The sequence below is a fragment of the Polypterus senegalus genome, chromosome 3, assembly GCF_016835505.1.
Source record: "Polypterus senegalus isolate Bchr_013 chromosome 3, ASM1683550v1, whole genome shotgun sequence".
NCBI lineage: Eukaryota > Metazoa > Chordata > Cladistia > Polypteriformes > Polypteridae > Polypterus > Polypterus senegalus.
Genome location: NC_053156.1, coordinates 105,342,850 through 105,362,123, shown reverse-complemented (window position 1 = coordinate 105,362,123; position 19,274 = coordinate 105,342,850). Strand labels below are relative to the sequence as shown.

At 38.7% G+C, this 19,274-nt stretch overlaps 1 protein-coding gene across 3 annotated transcripts in view; it reads right to left on the bottom strand.

Annotated features, from left to right (window-relative positions):
* sntg2 (syntrophin, gamma 2) overlaps positions 1-19,274 on the bottom strand; it is a 732,424-nt gene that overhangs the window by 88,410 nt on the left and 624,740 nt on the right. For all 3 annotated transcript variants that reach the window (XM_039747723.1, XM_039747724.1, XM_039747725.1), the window contains one exon: positions 2,519-2,590. In XM_039747723.1, coding sequence (XP_039603657.1) covers positions 2,519-2,590 — 72 coding nt within the window. The remainder of the gene's footprint in view (positions 1-2,518; positions 2,591-19,274) is intronic.

The window sequence follows — 19,274 nt, the reverse complement described above, 5'->3', positions numbered from 1 at the left end:
TAAGTAAATAAATAGTTGTAATATGGGAAAGACATTAGATAACATTGGAAATGTGGTTTTCAGTTCAGTATAAATGAGAAAGAATTAAACGGGGCAGCAATTGCACCCATTCATTCAGAGTTGGATTCTGTCTTGAGACCAGTGCTGTGGAATTGGCTTCAGCTCCTGACAACCCCAAAAGTTTGATTTGACATGTTTAGAAGTTGCAAGGGTTGGCATTCAAAACTAAATTGCTTTTCCAGAAATAAAGATCAGGCAGTCATAACAGAGGAAGTCCAAATTGTCCACTCAAAAACCACATCTAAGTCATTATGTAAAATACACTTTCAAGGCAGTGTGAATAACAAAGTGGGAAAAGCAACAAAGATCTATATAGATGTGGAGTGAGAGAAAGAGAGAGGAATGAAGAAAAAATCATGCTTAAAATATTAAGGCAGAACATCTTATAGTCAAAGGCTTACTGGATAAAATACATTGAACCAAGACAGGTAATAATTTTTTGTGTTTGAATAACTATGCATTGCATATAATGCTGGAGTGCACAATTAAAATAAAACAATAATTACAGTATAATACCCTTATGGGTAGTATGGACAATACTACAAACCATAAAGGTATTGTACAGTAATCAAATATGGAAAATAGAAAAGTATGACCTGTCAAAAGTATTTTAGTGTTTTTTTTTTTATGCAGAATTACATTTACACTATGGCTGGAACTTGGAAAGTAGAAATATCTGAGTTATAACTCCCTACATTTTCTTTGTGCACCCATTTATTATTATATCCCCACAAACCATGTGATACATCAACAAAATCTCCGTAATCTACATTTTTTTAGTCTTGGCTTAAAAATGCTGTACATTTACACTCACTGCTCACTTTATTAGGTATACCTGTTCAACTGCTTTATAAACACAAATATTTAATCATCCGTTCACATAGCAGAAACTCAAAGAATTTAGGCATGTAGACATTGTCAAGACGACTAGCTGAATTTCATACCAATCATCAGAATGAGGAAGAAAGGTGATTTAAGTGACTTTGAATGCGGCATGGTTCTTTGTGCCAGAGGAGCTGAGTATTTCAGAAACTGCTGATCTACTGGGCTTTTCATGCACCACCACCTTTAGGGTTTACAGAGAATGGTCCAAAAAAGGGAAAATATTGAGTGAGTGGCAGGTCTCTGGGCAGTGTTCAGACTGATCTGATAGAAAGGCAACACTAATTTAAATAACCACTTGTCACAACCAAGGTATGTAGAAGAGTATCCCTGAATGCACGACACATCAAACTCTGAAGCAGATGGACTACAGCAGCAGGAGACCTCACCAAATTGGAAAAAGATTGCCTGGTAGGGTCAGATATAGGTGTCAACAACATGAAAGCGTGTATCCTTCCTGCCTTGTATCAACAGTTCAGGCTGATGGTGGTGGTGTAATGGTTTGGGGGATATTTTCTTGGCACACTTTCGGACCCTTTGTACCAACTGAGCATCATGTAAATGCCACCGTCTACCTGAGTATTGCTGCTGACCATGTCCATCTCTTTATGACCACAGTGTATCCATCTGCTGATGCCTACTTCCAGCAGGATAATGTGCCATTTCACAAATCTCAAATTAAAATAGTTTCTTGAACATGACGTTGAGTTCAGTGTACTCAAATTGCCTCTTCATTCACTTGCTCTCAATCCAACAGAGCTCCTCTGGGACGTGAAAGAGCAGGAGATTCACATCATGCATGTGCAGCAAACAATGTCAAATCCCTGAGGAATATTTCCATCACGTTGTTGAATCTATGCCATGAAGAGTTACAGCAGTTCTGAAGGCAAAAGGGGGTCCAATCCAGTACTAGCTAGGTCTACCTAGTTAAGTGGCTGGTGAATACACAGTGTGGTGGACGCTTCCACGCTGGGAGGACTGGGGGAGCAAGCGCGGCCAGAGTGTTACCTCCACCGGAACACTAGGTGACAGCCGCCCTGGATGACAGTGGTGCCTCGGACTCCCTCAGGGTTCCATGGGAGCTGGAAATTGATACAGCCCTGTTGGAGTCCGTGGGCGCTGCTAGGGGGTGCTGAAGCAGACACTGAGCTCTGGAGCACAGCATTTCCACCAGACCTGGAAGTATGCTATATCGTGCTGGTGGGACTGTGCCAGACTTGTGGGAGACGGGGAAGATGTTTCCCACAAGGGAGAAAAAGAACAATAAAGTCCTGTGTGCTCGTATTTGTGCCTCCTGTGTTTGTCTGTGTCGGATAGGGAGGCTGGTACGCCCCTTTGTGGTGCTACAACTTATATTACATTTTTGATAGTTAGCAAAGAGGTGACACTTGTGAAAACTAAAAAATCAGAATTCAAAAGTCCTTCAGTTAACATATTATCTGCTACATCATGAGAAGTTTAAAAAAAAACAAGTCATATTTAATATTTCATTTCCTTGTAAGCTAAAATCAAAAAGAGTCTGCGAATTCAACTGACCTCACCATATAGCAGACAAGCCACTTAGAGTTCCTCTTACCTTATGAACCTTGAAAAGAACCTCACAGAGGTTATGTGTTATTTCTGCTCGTACCCAGTCCATTGTGCCAACCTGAAAGTAAAATTACTGTGAGTAAATGGAATTAAATTAATAAAGCATTTTAAATGTTCATGTAATAATTATCTTTTGTAAATATTATTCTAATATTAAAAAAATAAAATGTACATTAGCACTTGCTATGCGTGCTGTATATAGTTTTACGAGGAGGAGTCAAGCTAAAGTTAGAAAATGGGATTTATTAAAAAAATGGAATGAACCTTAACAAAACTGATAATGTCATTTGTCAATGTAGTCTCCACCATTCACAATGCACTTGCGCCACCTGCTTGGAAGTGCCTGGAATTACAGCAGAATAAAAAATAATTTGTCTTGTCCTTGCAATCACTCGTGCACCGCTTTCTTCGCGTCATCACCTGTCTTGAATCGACAACCACCCTGATGTTTTTTTAGCGGTCCAGAAAAGTGGAAATCACACGGCGCCAAATCTGGTGAATAAGGAGGGTGTGGCAATACCTCAAACTTCAATTTCTCCAGACAAGCCTTGGTGTTCTTAGCAGTGTGTGGTCGCGCATTGTCTTGCAGCAAAACAACTCCATGTGACAGCAGTCCCCGCCGCTTGGATCGAATAGCAGCCTTCACATTGGTCTCCAGCAAGTCACAGTAACTTGCACTAGTGACTGTAGTACCCCTCAGCATGTAGTGTTCGACATTAACTTGGGTGCATGAGTGGTTGCGAGGACAAGACAAAAATGTTATTCTGCTAGAATCCAGGCAGGTGGCGCAAGTGCATTGAGAAGGGTAGAGACTACATTGAGAAATGGCATTATTAGTTTTGTTAAGATTCATTCCATTATCTAACTTTAAATTGACTCCTCCTCATGTATTTCTTGTAAGATGTATCAGGTTTTCTTTCTCACTGCTTCTACATGATGGCCCAGGTTGTTAGACATGTTATTAAACTGTCTGAAGGAAAGCTGATTACCGGCCCATTGCATTGACTCCTATAGTGAGGAATTGCTTTGAGAGAATCATTATGAGCCACATTCAAACATTCATACCCGACACAATGGACCCCCAGCAGTTTACATATAGACCAAACAGGTCAACAGGGGACACAACAGAGTACTGCATGCAGTTCTTACACACCTAGAGAATAAGGACTGCTATGCCCAATTGCTGTTTATTGATTATAGTTTGGCTGTTAACACTGTGATACCAGCTAAGCCCACCAACAAGCTCTCCATTCTATGTGGGCCACCTGCTCACTGCAACTGGGTCATGGACTTTTTAACAGGCAGACCCCAGTCAGTCTTGCTGTGGAACAACATTTTCAAAACAATAGTCATAAATACAGGAACCACGCAAGGATGTGTTTTGAGTCCCATCCTGTACACGCTCTTTACCCACGACTGTGTCGCTTTCCAGCATATCACCAGTATCATTAAATTTGTGAATGATACCACTGTCATTGGATTGATTTCTGTGGGAGACGAGCAAGCATACAGGAGGGAGGTGGCTGGCCTTGTGAAGTGGTGTCAGGATAGTAATCTCTTTCTCACCTACTCCATCACAATCTGGTTTGGGAACAGTACAGCATGGGACTGCAAGGCTCTACAGTGGGTGGTAAAATCAATGCAAAATATCACTGGAACAGCACTAACTGCACTAGAGGACATCTATAACACCAGAGTTCTCAGGAGTGCCCATAACATCATTAAGGACACAACCCACTCACAACATAAACTACACGATAAAGTTGAAGTTGAAGATGAAGTTGAAGTAAACATAACATAACAACTTCAAACAGTTTAACCTAATTCTGGGTTATGGGGCATTCAGTGGTGGTCTATCACAGTTCAAGGTTATACGTACCACTTCACTCATAGTCACACCTGGCAAATTGAGAAGTTGCAGTCTATACATGTGAAAATATTCATGTATTAATTGAAATGAGAGGCTGAGATGAAGGTATCTAGAGATACAATGCAATTTATTTGATAGTGAATATAAAATCGTGCACACGATTAATTTTAGTTTACTCATATTTTAAGTATGTAGCCTCTGGAGAGAAACAAACTATTCACAGTAATTTACTGTTTCACATCTCAGTAAAATTAAATATCTTTTAATAACAACAAAATAAAACATCTGTTAACATATGGCACACAGCAATTTAGGTAATGATGTACTAGCATTCATACTAGGATATTTAAAAAAAAAAGATATAATTTCGATGGTTACAAATGGCTTGCAGAAAGATGAGATACATTTGCATTTTTATATAAGGTACCTTGCTTTGAGTTCTTCTTCTCAAGATCTTGCTTAGCAGAGAGAAAAATTTCTGATCATTCTTATATATAATTTATCTTTTATCACATCAGTGTTTCTAGCCTAATCCCTTAAAACCCATTGTTATTAAATCTGTCATGAAGGATAAGTGCTATTGAGGTTTGTGGCATAAGAAAGAGCATTTTATTGTATTTATTAGGTCTTTCTTAGAAGTGTCTGAGATCCTTTACTATTGTAAGTTGAAAGTACCACCTAAGGCTTTATTAAATGAGATCATGTCTTTGAACTAGTTCCCAATAAACATAAAAGTGCATTTCTTTCAGGGCAGAACAGCTGCAGCTCAAAAGAAGACTTTGCAATCTGGAGATCAAGGAGATATCTTAAGTCAAATAAGAGAAATAATCACTTATTTATTCCAAGATATACATAATTTTCACGCAAGTTCTATTTTGACTATTATTACCATTTTAAGGGCACATGAGACAGCCCTGCTTCCTTATAGCTCCATGTTCATGGTTCTGAGTCTTGGTCCAGTCACTAGCTAAATGGAGTTGTCACTAAATATGCATTTTTTTTTTGGGTACTCCTATGTGGCCACCACCCCAGCTCCCAAAGATTTGTTAAATTAATTATAAATCATTAATTGGCTCATTATTAAGTATCAGTGAATGTTTCCTAAAGATCAACTCTTTAAAGAAAAGGTTAAAAGTCTTGATAATTAAATATTCCCAACTAAAAGTAACTGTAGTCGTTAAAAAGGAGATGGGATATTAAATTGTTACTGTTATCTACAGCATTTAACACGTTTACAGCATTAAATTGTTATTATTATTTAATGACTGTATATTGTCACACACACAAATGCGGGACAGCTTCTGGCTTACTAAACAGTAATTCCACCCCAAGTCCAGGGTTGGCACTGTCATTTACTGCCTCGCCTTTCTTTTCCTCCTCAGAGCCGCAGATTCACAGTGCAAGGAGCTGTTATGTCACTTTCATTTCCGCCCAATTGGGCCATCTTCTTCTAACTTATATAGAATGCCAACACCAGAAGACATTGATCAAAAGACCCACGTCTGAGAAGACATTACCTTGCAGCCTGGCTGTTACTCTTTTATTTTTGCAACCTCTTTTTTGTTGGAATCTTCAATTATATGGTGTTTCACCATCTGGCGCCCCAACACTTTCAGTATAAAATACCTTCTAAAGTACACTATATACGATAATGTTGCACTGAAAAGTCTTCAATTCATAATAAATACATATAAGCAAAGTCATACATTTATTCTTAAATCAACAACAACAAATATATAGATGTCAGCAGAGTTAACAAAAGCAAAATCAAAGGCTCCTATATTAGGAATAATATAATAATGTCCAATTTTACACCTAACCAATAGAGTGATTCTTCTCTCAATGTCACTTTTAAACACTTCAGAACCCAATGAATGCATTACACGATAGTATCACTCTTCTTAAATTCATATTAAAAAGTACAATTTTTTTCAATGCCTTCACTATAATGTTACTTGTATTACTTCAGAGCAAACTTTATTTTGCTTACAGCAATCCAGAATAGTGTTTTTCATTTTTAAACTTTCTTAATCCTATTCAGAAGTATGCAGGGCCAGATGATATTCCAGCAGCACTGTGTGCAAGACAGAAATCAGGGCACCTGTCCTATGCAGAGCCCACTCATACACACCCGCTGAGACAATTTTGTAATTATCCTAACCAGCATGTCTTTGGGAATGTGAAAAGAGAGTCCATGCAGATAGAGGGAGAATGTGTAAACTCCACATGAACAATGAGCAGGCATGGAAATCAAACCCAGGACACAAGGACATTGGGTCAATAAAGTAATTGCAATACCAACTGCATTATTGTGCCACCAATGCTTGATTCTACTATTGTGCACTTTTATTTTCAGATGCAGCCTTGTAAGATCAAATATTTAGAACTATTCAGGAAAATTAAATCTCTTCTAACATTTCCTCAGTGGACATCATTCCAAAACAATTGTGAACTGAAGTGTAGACATTAATCAAACATTAAGAAAGGGGAAATGTATGAGATAATTGTGCCATATTTTGTCTTGTTTTTAATAAATAAATCACATTTAATTGAACTGAGTGTATACATGAAATTCACAACCGAGCACTGTGACACAAGGGCAACGACTTGCCCTTAAGCTGTTTTTTTAATTGAAATTATTCAATAACAAAGGTGCAGAAGAGTAAATTAAAATTCTCAAAAAGTATTTTGGGTTTCAATCCCCACTAGTTGGGTGCAAGGTGAGAAATATTTTATTTGAAATATTTCTTTTTATTAAGACGACAGATAGCATATGTCAACCGACTAAGAAGACATTCTTGAGCTACCATTGGAGTTGGAGGTCATGGAAACACCTTTCAAATCAGTCCAGCTATGCAAAGTACAAGTTTTAAGTGGATTCATATATTTGAGCTAACATAAGGGGTTTTCCAAATGGAACAAAGTACAGTTTATGTGGACAGTCTACTCTCTTTGTTGCTCCAGAAAAATGTCAGATTGAGTCAATTGGTGGGGTAAGATGGATACAGAATGTGAAAGAAAGGATCCAGGCAGACCTTGGCACCATACCTGTAAGTAAGTATATTGCTGCTTGTATATTGTTACACTCGTTAGTGTAGTGCATCTTTTATGGGTACACCATGGAATTATTTGAGCCACTTACCTGTTTTTCAGTGAGTGTGTCTCCACTCTCATCTCTAGCCCTACCTGTCTCAGCCAGATAGTTTAAAATCCATTTGCATCTTCAAGATGTCATCAGTTGTGGACACCAAGTCTATCAATGGTTGTTAATGGGCTTGACTATGGTTGCTACAAACCTTCTACCTCTTACTTGTTGTTTCTTAACAATAGTGCAGTTGGCAGGATTCTCCCAAAAAGGTCAGATCTGCCAAACATTCAAACAGTCCTGGAGACACTGCAAATGTAAAGCAGATGTGGCAACTGCAGCTATAAGATGTAAATTATCCAACAGTGTTGGTACAGAAAGGAGGTATGAAGTGGGGAAGATGAATAACTGAAATGTTAAAGAGAGGTAACATGCCAGGATATTAATCCCAATGCACTCAAAAGAAAATTTTGAGTTATACTTTTGTGAACGTTTGGCCACCCAGTGTAGAAGCCTCAACAGCACTGGGATCGCCTACTTACTCTTTTTTCACAGAAAAGGAACTAAGAATATGTCTCAATGAACAACAAAGTGAGGATTATCATGTCCACAAGAAAGAGATCCTTAGCCAGTATGGTGGGACTTGAGTATACGTGCCTATAAGTGTCGGGTCTCATTGGTTGACCCATTAAAACTAATCAGGGCTAACACCTTTGATTTTTGAGTGGTTAAGGGGCTAAGACCCATGGAAAATAGGACAGACCAGATCATGTAAATGATGGATATGGATTATCAGTTGCATTCTCCCACCAGTTCTCCTAACAGATCTATCCAGGCACACTCATGGAAGACAATGAAGGAGCCAATTGAGTTTATCAGTCAACACCATAGAATGATGGACAGCGGGAAAGAAAAAAAAGGAGCACATCACAGAAGTAAAAAGAAGTCATATCTCTTATGGCAAAGAGATGGGGTCCTGAGAAAGAAAGAGTCTATCTACCAGATCCACAAAAAACATTTTTTGCTACAGGTGTGGGGTGACAATGCGCAAAACTGGAAACTGTCCCAATATTGACTAGTGCATAGAATTCACCTGGACTCAGGGGAAGTTGTATTGTATGCTGATTTTGAATGTATTCTTGTCTAATTTATGGTTTGAGCTTAAAGTATTGGAAATCTTGTGAACGGAAATACTGTATAGTGACGGTCCTCACCTACTGTAGGTGCTATTTCTGTGTGCTTTGTGTTATGTATGCTTGTATTCATTTTAAAGTATCAGGTATATTAAGTGTCAATTACTTATTTATCTTTCCAGTGAGTTAATGTGGCAATGATAAACTTTACTGAAAAAAAACATTCATCATGGAGGCTGAAAAACATCCAGTTTTTTACTTTAATTTGCAAATTACTTAACTTTTTTTCCTTTAATTTTACGACCGGAAGTAAGCAAGCCTACCTCAGTTGTACATTGACAGTTTATTTAAAGAAATATTATTCAGTCAGTCATTAGTCATTGTCTAACCAACTTAATCTTGAGCAGGGTCTTGGGGGCTTCTGGAGCCTAGCCCAGCCGGCAAAGGGTGCAAGGCAGGAACAGACCCTAGACAGGGTGCATGTCCTTTACAGTAAAAAGCACTAGAGACTTTAATTACAGGATTAACAATCTCCTTAGCAAAACCTGATGTTGTAAGCAGACAAATTGATGTGCTATTATTGCATCATTGTATCTGTGCTTGTATTGCAATTTGCATGACTCAATGTCTGTTCCTGTAAGAAACTTATCTTATTGACCTGTAAAGTTTCCGAGGCTTTTTAAATGAGAAGTCAAGCAAAATGACGCATTTTATTGGCTAATTAAAAATATTACAATATGCAAGCTCCTAAGCAGCTCAAAGGGCCTGAGCTGCCTCGAAAGCTTGCATATTGTAATATTTTTAATTACCCAATAAAAGGTGTCATTTTGCTTGAATTCTCATTGTAACCATTATGGCTAACACAGTACAACACCCTAGTACTGAAGGCTTTTAAAAAAAAACTTCAATGAAAATGTGCATGTCTGTGTTGTAATTACCTTTACAAAACAAGTGAAGACATGGGTATCAAAGCTCATTTGGCACACAAATAAATAAATAATAAATAAATAAATTTATTGCAAAGAAATAAGTACATTTGTTTGAAAAGCATGCTGCTGCATCCCTAAGGTCTTGTTAGTGACAAGAAGACTAGAAAGCACACAGTGTTCTATAATTTCTAATGCTCCCTAAACACTAGGTTAAGGAAAGAGGAGCTTTAAAATAGTGCCTTTATCAGCCTCACAATAGCTTGTTTCACACTGACTCTGCACAGATAGCTTTAGCACCAGCATTTTTAACTAACCTCAAATGGGGACAAATGTACAGTGCAGTAAATAAAACAAATCAAATGGAAAAAGTAAACTTAAAAACTATTAATAGTTAGATCTATAAAAATAAAAGGTGCTTATTTAGAAGCACAGGCACTTACACCAAGTGCAAATAAGAAATGTTTAAAGAATGATCTGAGCTCCACCTCTAGCCTTTCTGTTTTCTTGCTTTTTGCTGTCAACTCATTTTATACTGGTCTATTGCTTGGCAACATTTATTGGACAGCAGTCACATGATGCAGTTGCTGGGGAAATAAAAGGAGAGGCTAGGATAGTGCCTTTGCTCTGGCATTTGCACTCTTGGCTTTTATCAGCCATTTCCTAACCTCTTAACCTTGTATTCCTCTTCATTCATTCTTTGATTCATTTTCCACTGCTTATCTCAAGCTTGGTTGCGGGGCAACAGTCTTAGCAGACTTGTGTTCCTCTTGTGTTTTGTTTTTCTTTTACCAAGTTTGATCTGATGACTTTGGGTCTGAATTTCTGATTTTTTATCTTCCTGCGTGCCTTTGGATTCTGCTTGTTGTTTTGTGCTCATTTTGGCCTTCTTTGTGTATGACATCCAGGCTTCTGATTTTGGCTTACATACTTGTTAAATATACAATTTTTACCATTAACATGCTTATTTTTAGGTGCATCCAGATTAGCATTCCTATCTGATTTGGCACAGTCTGCCATGATTTATCAGTTGATGTATCATGGTACAGCCAGATATCTCAGTTTTTTTAACGGAAGGTCAGGTAGTGTGAGGTCATGCTACAAGTGCTGTTATTTCTGTTAGTGCTTTCAGAAAATGTTTACCCAACAAAAAGGAATGGTAAAAGAAAGGAATCTCACTTTTCTTAAATGATTGGAAACACCAATGATCCCATCATTCTAACAGGTCTATTTTTATATTGAGGATAAACAACCACCAACACTATGTGACTATGCTGATAACATTACGTTGTTCCATTTGTTTTGAGAAATGTTGTGTGCCTTAGAGATTACTGCGAGTAACAAAAAAGACCAGGAGGTGATTTCTTAGCCAGAAAACAAATGGTCAAAACTGAGACATCAGGCTTTTAAACATCAAAAAAATTAAAACGACAAGTTATTAATCACGAGTTGAAGGCGAAACAAAAGCCAGGAATGAGAAGACAAGCTTAACACTAGGGCTTACTTGAAAAATAGGGTAACTTAATTGAAGAAACAAGACATTGTGCATCCATCAATGAATAACATACAGTATATACTGTAGTGTATAATTGTAATAAGTGTATAAGTTTAATATGTCACTGTGCTCTGTGCAGATATATTTTATAAATCTGTCTTTTTCTACTCATGTGCATAGTAAACGCAGAGCCAGATATAGCACACAGGAGTTCACGATATAAGAATGGCTAGGCAAGCATTTTAAGACAAGACAAGTTAGGGACAACTGAGAAATGGCCAGTCAGACTGATGACCATTGTGTGCTATTTCTGTGTGCCAAACTCAGCATGAAATTGTATCCTATTTGCCTTGTTTGGAATGGCATGATTCACCTAAGTGGGGGCCTGCACATGAAGAAAGAGTATAAAGCCTTGGAACATTGCCCGGTACACCTTTGAAGCCAACGGACAGATGGGAGATACCGTCATCCGATCTGGAGAATATAAAATGGTAGACTCTACACATCGGGCCTCCAATGTCGAACTGGGTTCTTGCCATTGGCTTCCTTCATCTGTTATGCAGCGTAAGCCATCATTAAAGAAAGCTAAGTTATTTCTCCTATGTGATTTCTTACTGCCGTATCACTAATGTATCTATAAAGATTTGGGTTATGTAACATGCCGCAATTACAAAATATCTCATTCCAATAAGGGAGCTAACACCCCCTACTGGATATAATAATATATAATGACATCATCATTAAAGTGATCATCAAGGTCACATAACGCATCCTGGAAATGTCACATAAATAAAACAGTAAATAAAATACACTGCTCCAAATAAGGTCAAAATGAAAAATAAATCACAAAATCAACCCAATAGGAAAGGTAGTTCCTAAAATAAATTTGAAGTTTTAAATATATAGCTTACTAAATAGCACATATTAAGACAAACCTGAAAGTGTTAATGGTTTCTGCTGTATGAATAGAGGGGAAGAATTGTTTACACAAGTTACTAAAAAGTACAATTACCTATTGAACATATTCTAGTTCTTTTAGTAACTAATGCATTGCTGGAATCAAATGAGCAAAGACAATGGGATAGAGCATATCATTGAAGAAAGATGGAGATCCAGCAAAATTACAAAGTTAATTAAGACCATTAAGTCAGTAACTGTATCATTTGATGTAGTTTTGACCTTTGAAAAGAGTTAATGAAAATAATAGTACAGTAGGCAGGGTCTTGTGTGTTATGAGTCTGACAGCTGAACTTGCTAAATTATATTGAGGTTGATGTTAGCAAGTCCACAGAGCAAGGGATTACAAGTGAGGTAGTAAAGGCATGGAATAACACTTTGGCATTTGCATTTGTTAAGGAATGCATTTGTCAAAGTTAGAAGAATGGCATTTACTCATTTCTGTTTTACATTTCAAATGTAATTGAGGGATCCGTAATAACACATTGACTGCAGTACAAGCCTGAACAGTAAAACATCCAACTTCAAGGTTCACCTTATTCATTTCTTTCTATACAAATATATACACTAATATATGAAATTCTATTTTATTACCAATCAATCAGACAAACCTTAAAGCTGAGAAATTCTCATGTGCTGTATTTACATTTCTAAGCTGATGAAACTTAATTTAATGTTAAAACGATATTTACAGGTATGTGTCTAACCTCAAATTTATTTTCCATGACAGAAAGCAAACACATTTTAAGGATCAAATGATTTCAGCAGTGACCCTGGCAGTATGTCATGAGTAAACAGAAACATATGTTTGCATAAATCACATGTATTGCATGTTTGTGCATATAAGCCATAAAGATTCAGTTTCCACAAGCCAGTTTGGAGCTGTTTTATTTGAACTGCAAGTAACAAGTGACTGACCACAGGACTTGCCTGTTTTATAGTGTCTGCCACTAGGTGGCAGCATAACCACTTAACACCCCAATTTTCTTACTCTTTATTGCAACTACTCTTAAACAAATTTATTAGTGTAGAAATGTTAAAAGATATCCAACTCACAAAATGCAATAATTTTTTACACTGAACATTTCGAATATGAATAATCATAAGTGCAGTAATGCTCTACTTAGGGGTCGAGTCTTTTCTGTGGCTGAATGCGTCTGCCACTACGTTTATATCACAGGATCCGAGATGTATTCTCACTGGTGTGGGCTTTCATCCTCTTCCCAGGCTGTGAGGCAGGAGTGCTGTCGGCTGCAGGCAGGTACACCAGCTGGTCCTCTGCTTTCACCTTGGTGCGTTGCCTCACTGTAATCTGTGTGACTCTGAAGCGTTTCCATGGGCCCAGTTGGGACGAATTCTGCAGGTACACTTGGTTGCATTGGTATGGGCGCCCTCCATACCAACCAGATAGGACCAAAGAGCTACCTGCTTGAGGCAACTCCTTCGTCTCCATATTCCAGTTCTGCTGATTTGAAAGGGCTTCATACATATATTTTGCCCCACATTCAGCCCAGGAAGACCTCTGGCTGTTTTATCAAAGGTCAGTTTCACAACTTGCCTTTTAAAATCCAAATTACTGCAAACACTTGTAATTATGCATGGTTCAAGCATTGTGTCATTCACCAGGAGGGTTGTTTTCAGTCTACATGCCATCAGTTGTTGTATGGAACTTGTGTACATGCCAATCATTGGCATGTTTTTCCAAGACAAGATCGCTATCCATGTGTCGTTACCCACACGGTTTGCCTATCTGCAAAGGCTTTAAATGATTTTCACTGCTTACTTGATGAGGTAACATGCTCAAAACCCCACTGCAGTGCAAATTTGAAAATTTTCACACAAGCAAATTGTGGAACCATGTCTCTTATGATCCAATCTGGCAGGTCATAGCTGGCAAACTGAGGTTTGCATCTTTTGATGGTTGTGTCTGCTGATAGATCAGGCAATAGCTCAGTTTACCAGAAGACTGAATAATGATCAATGAAAGCTGAATAGGCCCATGCTTAGAATTTGCCGTGGACATGTAGGGAGAGCGTGTAATATCACTGTCTCTTTCTGCTGTTTGTATGGATATTTGTTGCATAAAGTCTTTTCTGAAGCATGTTTCATCTCTTACGCAGCTCCAAATAATATGCCGCAGCATCTCTGGAGGTAGTTGCTTGGGAATAATTACAAGATGACCTTTGAAAAGCTTCCCATCCTGTAGGCTGATTTGATCTCTCAAGGCCCAATACTCCCTAATAGCTACAGGTGTTTCTGCCTTCATGTCAGGCCATCCATTTAGCACTACTGATTTTAGGGTTTGGAGGTGCTCATCACATTCAGTGAACTCCCTGTTTTGTGACAGACACATTCAAGTAGTCTGCCAGGTTTAAGTCCTCTATGTTGAACTGTTCTTTGTCCTTGTTGCAGACTGAATGGCGGACTTGCAGCGTGTCTGCCTCATGTAAGCATGTTGTATTTCTGCTCAGCGTGTCGCTCACATACATATTTTTACAGATTGCTTTCAGGGTGTAGTTGTGGAGTGAGAGCAACATGCTTTGGGATGCTAAACAAAGGTTTGTTAAAGATTGTGACTAGCGGTTTGTGGTCAGTTTCAACAGTGATCTCCCCCCAACCATAGCTATGAAATCGGTTTGTAGTGAGAGCTCTAGAAGCAGATGTTACATGCTGTCCATCCTGCAGTAGGTAGCAGTCGACGCCATTTTGACTAGAGGCCTGCAAGTGTTGTAATATCTCAATATTGGCACCATAGCGACCAGGTGTTTAACACTGTTCACCACCGTCTGGTGCTTCAGTAGCCAGTGCCACAGCATATACTTATTCAGGAGCCTGTGTAAGAGCTTGCACTCCTTTTAGAGGCGGGGCATGAATTTCAACAGGAAGGTAACAAAGCCGATGAACCTTTGCAGACCATTCGTGTTGGTGCGAACTGGCATGTCTTTTATTGTCCTTACCTTCTCCAGATCTGGTTTGGGGTCTTCTAGTAAGAGCACATGTCAGTGAAAACAGACCTCTTTCAATTTAAATTGCAGCTTGATGATGCTAAGTCTCAGCTTCACTTCTCTGCATCAGTCCATGACAGCAAGTACAGTATATTGACATCGTGGTCACAGGTGGCCTCCTCCAGAGAATCTCTGAAACTTACTATTAGTATATCATGCATGATCGGCTCGACCCCACACAGTCCAACCAGTAATTCATGTTGCTTTTTTTGATACACCAGGGGCTACTGACACTCTAAAGGTTAACTTAAGCCAGCACATTTGCTCAAAATGCACCCAGAAGATTGTAAGGAAGCTGCTTTTTTGTCTAATTTAATTTGTAGAAAAACATCATGGACATCCACCAATGAGAAAAGACAGGCTTTAGGCAGTTTGTAGAGAACATCTTCAAGCATCTGCATTATATAGTGGGACATTTTCAGAGCTTTATTCAATGCCTTGGGTCAATTCAAATTCTGATTTTCTCAGCTGTTCTAACCATCTTGTTCATGCTTGTCCAGCTGAACTTTAACATTGCGTTGTGAGCATTTCACTGATGTGACAGACTAATCGAGGTCAAAGTGCACATTCCCAGGGAGAGACTCTATGGGACTGTTGAATAAGACATGGTATTTGCTGGTAAATTTGGTGTTTGGCCAGTATCCCTGTAGTGTGGCCTTCAATGTTATGAGGTTCTTCTGGTATTGTAATGTACATCAGGCCCAAACGCTTGCATATTGACCCAACAGAATCAGACTCTGGTTTGACTCAACTATTTAGAATTCTAGCCTGTGGGTGTGTCCTTTAATCAGGCACTGAGTTCAAAAAAGGTCCAGTGACTTCATCACCTCCCCCGAATACAATTTCAGTTTTGTCTGACGACGTATCAGCTTTACATTGGGTGCCAGCTTACTTTTACCCCATAAGCTCATGAAATTGCATGTTGCCCCCGAGTCCAGCAGGCAACATTGAGTGGTGCCACAGAGCTGCAAGTTGACAAACCAAATGTTTCCTCAGGAGCAAGGTGACCCTGCCCTACTGGTGGTGTATATTTTTTTCTGTCAGTTTCATTTTCCTCCATTTCAAACTCAGTTTGCGTGTCTACAGTATGCAGCTGATGCTGACGTCTCTTCGTTTTAAAGTACACTATTGCAAAGTGATTTAGAGTTCCGCAGACTTGGCAAGTCTAGCCAAAAACTGGGCATAGCTCTTCCCTGGTTGTGTGTGCATTTACACTTCTCTGCGCTCCCCAGGTTGTCCAGGAGTCATGACTTGCTGTGCTTATTTAAGTGTGTTTTATTCAGCAAGTCTTTGGATGTTCACAGTGTGACGTGTGAGTCCCTGTCTTGCACCCCAAAGCACGAGGCTGAGTCTCAGTACTTTAGTAAAACCAGCTTTATTCAACTTGAAACAGGAATAGCAGGGTTATTTATTGGAGCTATACACAAGACACAGCAAACGGGCATAGCCGGTGCCTGATCAGTGGCCAAGTTATACTATTCCCTGCATTTATTATGTTCCTTGCATCACCCATCGGTGACAGGCACTTATAGCGTGATCTCAATCGGCTCGTGGTTGTTTCCACTGCACTAAGCTAGCACTGCAAACCTCTGGTTGCTTCAGCGAAAGACAAGCAGTCCTCCACAGACGCCACAGTTGTGCTTCGGCATGTTGTCCCGTTATTTGTTAAAAGAGTTCAGAAACCTCATAGCAGCGTTAATTGTGTCATCCATTTTAGTCTGCATTAGCACCTTCATCTGCAGATTTGTTTGTACAGCAGCTAGACATATGTAAATAGCAGAGTGAGTTCCTGTTCTCTTCAAAGGCAATGGTATGTGCCCTCATCAGTAATACCCAACAACATCCTGTCTCTAATCATTTCATCTTCAACTGTGTATAATCATACAGCAGCTTTCTTTCTCAACTTGTTTACATAGGTGTCTATTGTCCCACCTTTTTCTTGCTTGAAGGATCTGAAAACATGAATATAAAATTTTTCGTAGGTTTAAAATGCCTCTTGAAGGTGGAGCATCCTTCTGTTGCTCCTCTGTCAAGTGCAGATTATATCAGTAGAAATGTCGGGACTCGTTACTCATTGCTCATCTCAAGGTGGCTGCTAGCACCTCTGTGGGTTTCTTGTGCAGAGGCTAAAATAAAGTCCTGAAATTCCACTTTGAAAATCTCCCTCAGTTCGTAGCCATGTTGCCAGACATCTTCATTTTGGTATGGAATTCATGAACATGGTTGCTTGGGTATAAGGTATTTCTCACATAGAGTCTTAGATAGATGTGTTGCTGAGCTGTTGCAAAATCAGAGCACTTTCGGTTCAGACTTCTGACAACATGTGCATATGAACTGCAAAGAGTTAGTTTCCACAAGCCAGCTTGGAGCTGCTTTATTTGAATTGTAAGTTATAGGTGGCTGCCAACAGGAGTTGCCTGTTTTATAGTGCCTGCCACTAGGTGCCAGCATAAACCCTTAACACTATATCTTGTGCCTGCCCTGAGCTAAACAATTTTGTTGATCATTAATTTAAGGATTTAAGAAAATGCAGGACAATACCATATATCAAGTGCCAGAAATGCACCTAACCCAATCTGCACTCCGTCAAGAAGAAAGAGCAGGCTTATGGTACCAAATGAATCTATCCATTCAGAACTATTATTATTATTTGCTCAAATTACTGTAACAGAGGTGTGTAGCAACTTTTGTGCAATTTTTTACAGCAATCTGGATCTTGCATCCAAAAGACAAATAAACCTATTTATAGTTACCAATCTAGGTTTCTTCTGGCTATTTTTTCTGTTGTAAAAATTGCTTCCATTTCAGTTTTCATGTATGTAAGATTTATGACTGCGAAGCAAAGAAATCTTTGAACATCTTGCACTCTTTATCTTAGTCAATATTTTATGGAGCCTACGCAAGATTGTGGTCATATGTTGGACCTAGTCATTCCAAGGGGACTTAATGCTAATGTTTTACTAATTCTCAGATGATTATTGTGTTTTCTTTAATATTCACAATTAAAATACGGAGTAATGCATTACGTAGAGATATTGTTTTGATTCAGTTTCAGCCTTAGAATTTTCAAGCATCATTCTCAATCATCTAGTCAGTACTCCTGTGAAAACTGTCAACCATCTACACAACATTCTTAATAACTTTAGTAATAATCTTAAGACTGCTGCTGATATTGTACTTCAAGAAATCATTTATCAAATACATAAATGCTATAGTGCCTTTTAAAACTCAAGCATTTTGTGATTTAAAAAGCAATTACCATAAAACTGAAAATGCTTGTGTAAGAAACTAGCTATAGTAAACTTTGAAATACAGGTTCTTACAAATTTTTGTCTACTGCCTCTAGTACATAGGACCATGACCCAGAAGAAGAACTGTAACAGGACAAAGAAAATTGGCAGTACTCATCATTCTCATGACCAGTAAAGCACAAGGCTGCACCATTTTCTGTTTTCTGCAATTATTTATTTTTGCCTTACTAACAAGAACTGTCACACATTTTTTCAATACTGCTGAGGCAACGTGTCAAATGTGAATCCTTTTGTTGTCATTAATTGTCTATCATCTCAGCATTCTGATTGTGCATTCCTATTTCTCTACTCCAAGAAATCCTAGGTAGCCTAACAAAGCTTGAGTAAACTTAAAAATAAATAATGACTTGGCACACAGCATATATTGTTGGCATATATATTCATTTTTAAATATTAATGTACTGTATGTTTTCAGTTAAAAAATTAAAAAAAAATCTTCCAGAAACTGCTCCATGCTCACATATTTCTGAGAAAATGCAAACATTTGCCAAGAACAAGAAGCATACAGTATAGGTTTATTAAAAAAAAGTCTACAGCAACAGTCAGTGCCAATTCTTTGCATCTTTATTAGTGACGATTTCCACATTTTCATTTATTTATTTTTTTTGCCTCTGCATCTTTCCCTACCACATTGTCAGGAGTGAGAAAAACTCAAAATAATGCTATGTCACAGCATCTTGGTGTGCAGCAAAAAACAGTTTCAGTATTTCCATCCATCCATTATCCAACCCGCTACATCCCAACCACAGGGTCACGGGGGTCTGTCAGAGCCAATCCCAGCCAACACAGGGCGCAAGGCAGAAAACAAACCCCAGGCATTGCAACAGCCCACCGCAGGGCGTATATATACACTCACACACCAAGCACACAATAGTAACAATTTAGGATTGCCAATGCACCTAACCTACATGTCTTTGGACTGTGGGAGGAAACCGGAGAACCCGGAGGAAACCCACGCAG